Source organism: Sprattus sprattus (assembly GCF_963457725.1).
Source record: "Sprattus sprattus genome assembly, chromosome: 7".
NCBI lineage: Eukaryota > Metazoa > Chordata > Actinopteri > Clupeiformes > Clupeidae > Sprattus > Sprattus sprattus.
In genome coordinates, this window is record NC_137926.1 from 16,450,591 (window position 1) to 16,461,911 (window position 11,321).

General features: G+C 40.9%; 1 protein-coding gene across 1 annotated transcript in view; it reads left to right on the top strand.

The window, feature by feature from the left end:
• The window catches only part of agbl1 (AGBL carboxypeptidase 1), a 113,729-nt gene extending 107,411 nt beyond the window's left edge, over window positions 1-6,318 (top strand). Inside the window, exon 25 of the mRNA XM_080841868.1 lies at window positions 5,012-6,318. Coding sequence (XP_080697994.1) covers window positions 5,012-5,240 — 229 coding nt within the window. The 3' untranslated portion in view covers window positions 5,241-6,318. The remainder of the gene's footprint in view (window positions 1-5,011) is intronic.
• Window positions 6,319-11,321: the final 5,003 nt, after the last annotated feature.

Genomic DNA, 11,321 nt, shown 5'->3' on the forward strand with positions numbered 1-11,321 from the left:
GGCAAACTAGAGTATTGTACTCAGCTCAGCCGTGATCTGAGGAAGGCTTGTGTGCATGATAGGAATTTGAAGACATATTATTCTCAGACATGCACCCTTTAATCTTATTCCATTTAGACATGCATGGCATCTTCCCTTCAGTAGATTTGGGCCTAGTGAAATTCATTCCAACATGACTCACTCATGAGATTTATTAGGGATGTGGTCTATGCTATTTGATCCTTAGTCAGCATTTTATGTAAATTAATTAGTTGGCAAAAGAGGTTAATTAATAGGAGACACAAAGAGAATGGCATGGCAAACCATTAATTATGGATGCTAGACCAGCCAACTCATTCCCTGTACCCGTCACTGCTCATTATTAAAGTGCAGTTCACAATTTAACCCTTTCATTGGCTCACTCCCACTGACTTTTAAAAGTGACAAGGTAAAGATGGCTACAGAGAGCAGCATTCTCACCCCCAGAACAGGCCGTTCACAGGTAGATACACTTGACCCAGCCTGTTCATTTTGCTGGCTATAGGGCCGTCCACACTGCCAAAGATAGTTATAACGACATTTGCAGCCATAATAACATTAGCATCCACTCTGACCAACGGTAAGGAAGAAATATCATTCATGTTTTAATGTGACACTTTCAAAAGTTGATGGACTCTGATTGGCTGTCAGTGTTTCTATCGTTTCATAGTCGCTCTGAAAGTGATGCCCAACCGTATTATTCTTCATGTTGTTATTGTTAGAAGTATGCAGTGGGCATTGCCATTCTTATGGGCAAGGGCAATATTTATATCTGACTATAGTTTTTACAGTTACCGTCATAGTTATTGATGGCAGAGTGGACAGACTTTAAGTCGCATGGGGCCAGACAAGACTTTGTCTCTTGTGAAAGAGAAACACACACCTCAGAGTAGACCTTATTTATATTTTGGTTGTGGATGGCAGCACACTTACTTACTGCTGAAAAGGCCGTGCTGACAGACTCTCATTTTGAACTTCAGCTTGATGTCAGCACTACTGGCTGAAAATGAACTCTGTTAACCTTGTAAATGTGCTCAGATTCAGCCAAACTCTACAGCAGCCCTTAAACATACAGCATACAGTTTCATGTAGGTTCATATAAAACTGGTCCCATGAATCCAAGGTACAGTAGATTACCAAAACTGGTGGGATGGACCAATGGTCTTGCTACTGGAGACCATCAAATACCAATGAGAGTTTAGCACCTAGGAACAATAGACAGAAGTTCATGATCTGAGTATAGTAGATGGATAGTGGTTCTACTCATGTTCCTGGTAAGGTTGGCCTCTGTCTGAATCTGTTCCGGTGCCTTCTGTGTGAATCCAATTCAGTGCCTTCATTGCCTTCCTGCTGACCAGGTCATCCTTCACAGCCTAGTTCATCTGCCTGTTCCTGCAGCCTCTCACAGAGCTTGACATCTCACCCACAGACATTCACAGACACCCTGAACCTACACACTCTTGTACACAGACAGTTCAGCTGTGACTTCTGCTGTTTGTTTGTTTGCGGAGCTGTATGCTAATAGATTCAACTGTTTCATGGTCACACACAAAAATCATCTTTGATTGGCACACAGGATAAAAAAACATTGAGATGTTTAATCAGTGCTCTTGATAGCTGTAACCATAGCGACAAGGGGACATCACATTTGCTGCAGCTTGATGCTATGGTAATGTAGGGGATTTGGTAACAGAATTGTTGAAGTGCTGTTTGGAAGGAAAACAACAATGAACAGCAATGTCCTTAGCACTACTGAGTCCAAGCCTGTTTTTCACATAGTCTGCCATGCCTTGATATTTTAGTTTAGTTCACCTAAGGCTAAAGTGGCATGTATGATTATATTCTAGAATACCTCAGCCAGAATAACATGGTAGTGAAAGGAATGTAGTAAAAAAAAAAGGTTTAATTTAAATCAAATCTAAACAAACCCTTGCAAAACCATACTTTCAGAGGTGCTCAGACTTTGTTTAAAAAACACATTGTACAGATTTTGGAGCAAGGCTTTTGAACTCTGAACTTTGCAAACAAAGGTGTTAGTTTTACAAAGGCGAGTTTAGCATTCAGAAAGTTTGTGTTATTTTTACTACTACCTATTTGTAATTTTAGAGTGACCTGTATCTCTACAAAACTTTTGTCCCAACAAATGCATATTGATGAGCTAAGTGTAAACAGACCTGGGACACCTTGGTCAGAGACAAAGGCCATTACGTAATGGCCCTGGAATGTCTTTGTGGCCCGTACCCCTCACAGGTTTTCTTGCCATATCATGACCCAATAGCGATCATTGAATAACCATCTCCTTATCATATTAATTGCTGTAATTTGCTAATGGGCGGGCCGTAAGGAGCTTAAACCTCACTCAGAGACTGAAAGGTGCATGAGACTAGTCCTATTCTCCTTACAAATTGCTTTTTTATATTTCTGTGTATATTTGAAAAGATAAGGGTTCAAGGTTTCTGGTTTCTGGGGGTGTCATTTTTGTGTCTCTGCGACAAAAACTGGCTGATCTTTAAAAGCAATTCCCCTTAAAATCCACCATCTCCCTGCACAGGGATCATGGACTTAAATAAGTTAGATGATCCGTCTATTGTATCCCTCTACTGGCTATACTAGCCCCTTGCACAGACTGAACAACTTATATGTCTTTGCACTATCAAAACACACACACACACAAGCACAAGAACTCTTATATCTCTTGCACTATCCACACTTGCAGAACAAGAACACTTTCCTCGTGGAAGTCAACACTTTACCAATCTATGCACGATGTACCATAGGGTCAGATCCATTCCTGTATCTGTAAACACCCCACTCCCTGTGAACATGTTCCCCCTATGTGTATGTGATTTATGTATGTATGTTTGTGAATAAGTGTATAAGCTACTATGGATGACCTAAATTTCCCCCGGGATTAATAAAGTATCCATCTATCCATCTATCTATCTAGAGGGATGATGGGTTACAGGAACAGTATGTATTGTTTAAGTACACTACAACTTCTCTAACTATGGAGGTTTAATATCATTAAGATCAATATCCTTCACATGCTATCACCTTTAATCATGCATTTATGACATGAAACCAGAATGATCCTTTGTTGAAACTATTTAATTACTTATATTCTCTATTAAAGCTTTCATGGAAAATGTGAGGAATTACATTAAGGCTTTAATTGAACACTAGGGAGCATAGGGTGGCATATGGTACTTCTTATCAAATGAATTTCCATTCATAGCATATGCCATCCACATGTAATTATACTGTTTTAGGTTGGCAAAGCAGTATGCGAATGGCTATCCAGAGTGGTTTGACGCCCTTTCCCTCACTCTCACAAGCACACAGACACACACACACACACACACATAGACACACAAACACGCACACACGTGTACACTCTAGATGTCTGCAGTATGCCTCTGTAAGCTCTATGTGACCAGACTCAAACAGTGATTCTCAGAGGAAGAAACAGAAAGAGTTGTATAGAACACGCAGGTCTCTGTGCTGAGACTGCACTGGCTTATGACTGTAGGTTTGGTTCTGTTGCCATTGTGTATTTACATTATGGCTGTAGTGTTGAGGCTTTGAGAAGTTCTGCAGTCCTTTGAAGAACTGTTTCATGTTCATTTATTTATCAAGTGGACTTTCATCTGAACTCTTTTTTTCTAGAATGCAGAGCAAGAACACTTTCAGACTGAATAATCTTTTTTGATTGTTATTTTTATTTTATTATTAATGGAGGATTCAGAGTAGATAATAGATATAGAGAATTATAAATTCCTTGCACTTCAGACATCTACACACTGATGATGGCCTGTATGATTTCAAGTCCTGGGCACATGGTATTCAGACACAGGCAGATTAAATATACACTGGGGTCAAGTCTCCCGTTGTCCTACATTCCCTTTACCAAACCTCCAGAGATTTATAAACACTGAATTTCTGATTTGTACATTTCAAGCAATTCAGTTTCAACAGCAAGAGATCTATTTTTACATTTTTTACATTTCCACACAAAATATGTATGTAAGTTGAGATGTATTAAATAGTTTGTTTTCTCTCAAATTGTGTTCACGGTCTTTAAACATAGTGGAAAAGAAGATGATACAACTTTAACTTACCCACTGCTAATTATTGTGCTTATATGGAAAAGGGAGACCCATTTAGCTGAAGTGTCTCACCCCTTCTTATAGCTATCGTCACGGCAGCCACTAAAAAGCCATGACCTGTCAGCACATGATGCCTGGGAGTAGGTGGAAAGAGAGTAAGGCCCTTTTGCCCCCTCAAAATGAACTGGAGTGTCTGGATAATGAGGTGTCAGAGCCAGGAAGGAGAATATCCACTCAGGATGAATTTAGCATAGATGTAAAACTGGGCAAATTCAAGAAGAGAAAAGAAAAAAAAATTTTTTTAAACCAAATTAATTTGGCAGTTCTTATAATAGAGAAGTTGTAAGGTTGAGGAAATAATTAAAATTATCTTTGTTTTATTAACCTTCTAGACTTACTGTGACTGAGTGACTGAGGTTTTATTTTTAATAAATTAGACATGCATGTTTGAAAAGACACACACATACACCTCATTGGTCAACAGATGGCCTCATTGTTAAATCCAGGAAAATTAGACATGCATTTGAGAGTTGGAATAAATAGGTACTCACTTAGTTTCTCTATCTCTCTCTCTCTTTCTTTCTCTCTCTCAGTCTCTTTCTCACTCACACAGACATTTTCTGGTGATATCTCCATCCTTTGGACATTGTTTTGTTTTCATATTGGGTGCGACTGGGTTTTTTCCTTTAACTGTCAGCCTGACTCTTAAAACATTCCTAGCCTGCAAGTCTTGCCATAGTGTATAGGTGTAAACTATCAATTATGTGTTTGTGTATTTGTGTGTGCATTTCACAAAGACACTAATGTGTGTGTGTGTGTGTGTGTGTGTGTGTGTGTGTGTGTGTGTGTGTGTGTGTGTGTGTGTGTGTGTGTGTGATCCTTTACAGCTGTTTTGTTGATGATGAGCCGCCCTGCGTGGAGGATATCGAGTACCATTCCCCCATGACCTCCAACCTCCCTGGCAGTGACATTGACTCTGAGGTCAATGCGAACATGTTCAGCACTGAGGACGAGGACAGGGATGAGGACAAGCAGATGCCACACTGCAGGAAGAACCGTCACACTGACCTAAAGTCCCGCCTCTACCCTCACCTGTGTCGCCCAGACTCCCTGTAGACGCTGTAGGCCTGACCTCGCCTGTGCAGTAGAGTCTACAGCGCTGACAGGCTCCAGCAGTCCAGCTGCGAAGCGAGTCAGCTCTCTTAGAAAAAAGTTAATGGTTAATCCTAGAACCTTTAAGGATTCTTTGTGGGTTATTTTTTTAAGAACCTGAAGGTTCTCTTTATATACAGTATATATTTAAAAAAAAATGTTTTACACAAGAAACCCTTGTTAATGACCGACAGAATGCTTCTTAAGGGCTGAACTGTTCAAAATCTAGACAAATGGTACTCTCTTAAGAGGTTTCTGGGAAGAACATTCATAAGTTCTTTCATAGGTAAGCCTGAGGGAAAAAGGTTCTTCTACACCAGTGATGGCGGTAACACCTACTATTGATATGGCATAGTGATGTAGAATAAGGCACACCCTGTATATGCTAGCTGGACACGTCACTGGATATTTTTTAGTAATATCTAGTGGTTTGCAATTAACAGGTAGTGGAAAACATCAGCACACCAGATTTTGTATTAAGCACCATTATGTACATCTTATCACTATACCATGCCATGTCATAAAATGTAGTATTGTATGGCATTATGTTTACATTATATAAACTACATAATATTTAGTTGCAAATTAACAAGCAACATTTTAAACAGTACTTTTTTGTAATGCATTTTCTTAAGGCAAAACAAACAGATGTTCTTTTGCATTTTAGTGGTTGTTGAAAACTATAGCACTTAACTTTTGTTAGATCAGATCTTTAAACTGTAGAACTAAAATTAAAGGCTGCATTGTCATTAAGGCGTCAGTCTTGCCCAAATATGAACATTTGGATTAAAAGCAATTTCATTGAAGAGAATTTAAATTAGATTACATTTTCATAATGTCATCACTGTAATAGTCTCTGGCTGAAACCTGACCATGTAAACGTAGACTACTCTGTACCAGATTTCATGATTTATAAATACTTTTGGTGGCAGCAACAATATAAACACTTGGATAATGCTGTCTCAAGTGTCCAGACATGGGTACAAGAGTGCTTTCCAAGGAAGAGAAAAAAAAGGAAGTCCCTCTTATGACAAGAGCCATTTTTGCACAACAATAAAAACTGAATTGAGTTTCTCTGTTTCACTGTGCATAGTGATTGGGTTTGTCTGTTTCACTGTGATTGTGATTGGGTTTGTCTGTTTCACTGTGATTGTGATCGGGTTTGTCTGTTTCACTGTGCATAGTGATTGGGTTTGTCCGTTTCACTGTGCATAGTGATTGGGTTTGTCTGCCTTGGGACAGTACAGTGGGGGAGGAAGACAAACATTTCAGAGTGAAAAGTGGACTTAAGTGACCCAATAACACACACATACACACACACACACACACACACAAACACACACACATACACACACATACACATACACAAAAAACAGAAGAACAGATCGCTCTCCTTTCCGTCCCCGTGTTTGTGTTTGTGTCCTGTGTCGCCACCCAATGCACGGGTGTGCTGTGTGGCAAGAAATAAATGACACGCACAATAATCTGAAGACACCTCAGCCATGAGCAGGGAATTATGTAGATAAATAAATAAACACATATTGTGGTCAATAAGGCTGAAAATGAGTAATGACTGTATCTTTCAGTCATCAGTCAAACTATCAGTCAATTATTTATCAGCTTTTAAGTTGTTTATTTGAGAAAGCTTACATTCGAACATAATCAGAACATGAACAAAAGAACATGGATTCCCTAGTATTTCCTACGATTGTGTCTGTCTGGTGCTTAAAATAAACAGTGTGGAATCTGCCCTCTCACTGTCCTCACAGAATCATACCATTGCTGTTGATTTAGGTGCATTTTTATGTTTTAACAACCAAATATACACACTGCACCTTCAAGCTGTGTGTTGTTCACACTAGCAATGGTGGCGGTGTGCCAAGCTGCGAGGCATGAACTAGAGCGGTTCTCCTATCTCGGCCCGCGTGCATACTGTTGAAGGCTTACCGGATGACCTTCACTGCATTCTCTTCCCAGCTCTCTACAACCGGCCTACCTTCTTACACGTAGTCTGAAGCAAAGTCTGTCAGGCTCCAAAGCCATGATCCTCGCCCAGGTAAAGGTCTGCAAAGGTTAGCCACAAAGTGAGTGATAAAATGACGATGAAGGCAAAGAAAATGGACACAAATGTACACGCTTCGTTTTTTTGTGCACCATTCCCTCCAGATATAAAAGAACCTGCCCCTCTCAGATGTACTGGGTCGGAGCCTGATTGGTGTGGGTATCGCATAATGACTTTGTGGGTGACCTCCGTGCGCGCAGGCAAGACTTCCTCCCCAAGCGCAGAGGCTCTGTCCTGGCCTGCAATCTCCGTCCCCCTTTACAGATGGATTGTCTAATTAGAGCGAGTCGTCGGGACGCAGCACACCTGAGAGGGAGGGAGACGAAGAGAGAGAGAGAGAGAGGAAGACGAAGAGAGGGAGAGAGGTAAGCCGGTCCTCATTGACATGCTGTGAAGAAGACTGGCAGCACACACGGCTGCCTCTCCTAATGAGGGTTTCTCTCGTCTGCTGTCTGACACACACACACACACACACACACACACACACACACACACACACACACACACACACACACACACACACACACACACACACACACACAGAGACACACTAGGGAGTCCAGAGGAGTCGGACATCAGTAATCATATAATAATACTGCACGATGGAGAAGAACAGAGAGGTCTTAGAAACCTATTACACACACACACACACACACACACACACACACATACAGAGAGACACCTGTGGGTTTTCATGCACTAGGTCTCATGTCTCGGGACATGAAGTGAAGTCAGTGAGGGTAGCTGCACAGAGACCAGAGCATTTTGTCAGGCACTGGAACACCATAAATATGGATGGAAAACAAATATTTAAGGGTGTTCTAGCTTAACTACAGTCATTTATAAACTTCTACACAACTGTTTATTTCTGTTCAGTGCTCTTAGAAATGTCAATGCTAATTCAAATCAATTGAGAGGGAGGAAGAGACAAAGGTGTTGTGCATGCGCGTGTGTGTGCGTGTGTCTGTGTGTGTGTGAAAGAGAGAGGGAGAGGACGAAAGAAATACAGAGAGGGGAAGAAAGAGAGAGTGGCAGGTAGCTTGTCATGTTTATCAGCAGGGACAGCTGTACAAGCACCCCATGCTGGTATCCTATTTCTGCTCCTCTTGTTTATTAGAGGGGCTTGCTGGCTGTGCTTGCTAGTGCCAATGAACAATCACTCTGAGCTGACGGGTCTTCTCGGAGGCATCAGGGGCGTTTCCAGTGAGCGGGATCCAAGCGGCTGAGCCGTCTCTTCTTGTTAGAGCCAGTATCGGCGCCTGCTGCCATGGCATCATGCACACGCTGGAGAGGCTCCAGCTGCATGCCTATTACTGCTTAACTGCTTTATGTGTGCTATTGCTGACAAACTGGTTCAATGGGTGCATTTTTGTGTGTGTGAGTGTGTGTATTTGTGTGTGTGTGTTACTCCAGTAGTGTCACGTAGTATCATAGACAAAATGCATCTTTGAATGTCCCCTCCATGAGTTTGTTTGTAAGTCAGTGAGTTGTGTTTGCAAGTCATTCCAGAAGTATACTGTACAGATCCCGAATTTACATTAACTGCCACTGATTGAGTTCATTATCACCTCATCAAAATGGAACCTTCAGTTGGCAACAATAATAATAATAATCACATATTTGTGAGTGTACTTAAAGCCGACATGGAACACTAGATGTTGTTAGCATAATTTACAAGATGAATTCCTACTCTGAACATCCTTGTAGGTCTAACACTGTCAGAAAAACTGGATTAACAAACAATCAGTAATCTTTAGTTAAGTTAAGTTTTTCAAACAAGTGCATTGCCATCTTTTCCTAGCGTTGAAGCTAACATGACGTCATTGTCAGTTAACAAACATGAGAAAACATTGAAACATATTTTCCATCACACACCTCTGACTAACCAACTTCATAACGTACTCAGTTACGCAACAGCAATATGGCGGAAAGCCAAAGCCAGCGTACAAAACATTAATTTATTATAATGTAATGCGATCATTTTATATGTAAATATTTCTCCAAATAAATTCCAATACACTTAATTCTGCACATAACTTATAAAAATCAGGCTGTTTTATGACCTCTTGAAATCATATTCCTCTTAAATGTGCATTGCGTAGGATTTAGTGGCACCTAGCAGCAAGGTTGCAGATTGCAACCAACTGAATACCCCTCCATCATCCCTCCCTTTCCAAGCAAATAGGACAACCTACAGTGGCCATCAGTTGTCAAAAAAATGTGGAAGGCACTCTCTAAAGCCAGTGTTATGGTTTGTCCTTTCTGGGCTACTGTAGAAACATGGCGGTGCAACAAGGCAGACTCTGTGGAAGAGGACCAACTCCTTATGTAGATATGCAGGGCTCATTCTAAAATGACAACAACAAAACCATTGGTAGATTGGTAGATTGGTAATCCCTACCCAGTGCACCTTCAAATAACAATCCTGTTCAATGTTCAATTGCTTGGATAAATCCTCAGATTGTCATGTTTATATCCCAAAGGCAACAACTCAGTTTTGAAGTTTGGATCAAGTTCCCCTTTGACCCAGTTGTTCAATATTTAAATCTAGCTTTTGTATGCTTACATAGCAAAATACATGGCATTTGTAAATGTGTGCTTCTGTGGGGAGGGTAGGGGAGGGTAGTGGGAATGTGCACTTTACCTGTGTAAAACAGGAACATTTCAACTATATTAACTCACTAGTTTCTATTTCATTGATACTGATTCGTATCAACAAATATGTATAAAAAGTATCTGTTTAAGGCATGATGAGGTCCTACATTGTAGTTGAAGGTTGGCATGGTTTCACAAGCCAAAAACTATTATATGCAACACATTGCTTGCTCTCTGCTGCAGTCGGCATTATCTGAGTTTGGACAGAGGTGCTGATGAAACCTAAGCTGAGTCACAAGTCTGAGAGGTTCAAATGAACCTTAAAATATACTGCCTTCATACACAGATTCATGCCAAACTTTTAGGCATGAGAACTGTCAATGAATGAGTGAGATGAATGAGAACTGTCAACTTTCATATTTTCTCATGGTCAAAGCAAGACAGTAGGTGTCAATTTGTCTAAACCACCTGCTGCTGATACTGCTGCAAAGATTGACATGCTTTTGCTCAGAGTAATCACAACAAAGGCAGAGACCGCTGCACACTTAAAGCAGGTATGGACAGATGGTGCCTGGGAAGAGGTGAGTGAAAAGAAAAACAATTACTCCAGCTTGCTGCTGCAGCTGTCAGTAGACTAATTGAGTTTTAAACACTGAACAGAAAGGCAAAGTTAATGATCGCTTTACTTGAAAGTACTTTTGTAAATGGAAATAGTTTCCTTAGTTAATTTGGTCCAAACTTGAACCCCCCCCCCCCCCCCCATAACACTATAAATACCTTTGAAAAGGAACATTTCCCCCCACCCCCCAGCTGAGAGATAAGAGGGCTAGTCTGCTCTTTCCAGTTCCAATGACGTCTACATGCAGCCGGAGCCTCCTGCCTGCCGCTCTCTCTCTCTCTATCTCGCATATACTCCTTCTTTAAACTTTGCCTTTGGCTCAGGGCACCACTGCACCAGCAGATAACAGACATAAAAGGGGAGCTACACCACATTACCGGTGTCAAATCTGCCTGTAGTGGATAATTGACCACTTTTTTCCTGTTCATAGTGGGAGGAAATCATATTCTGCCCTCTGGTAACCACAGGCTGCTTTCCAAATGTGCAAATGCATGGTCTATAATTAACCACGGTTTGGCTCACAGGGGGCCAAGGAAGGTAGGGCACAGCAGCCCCTACGAGGTCATAGAGAGAATGTTCAAAATACAGTAATGCTGGGTTTTGGTGCCATTAACCAAATTCATTAGTGTATCTTATTCGACAGATCACAGGTGAACACTTATAGTCAAAACAAATTAATATGCTGAATTACTGGCTGATTATTAGGGTTTCATATTGGCTGGCGGTGATAGGCTTCTAAGTGAGAGAGAATCGTATCTTATCATCAGAG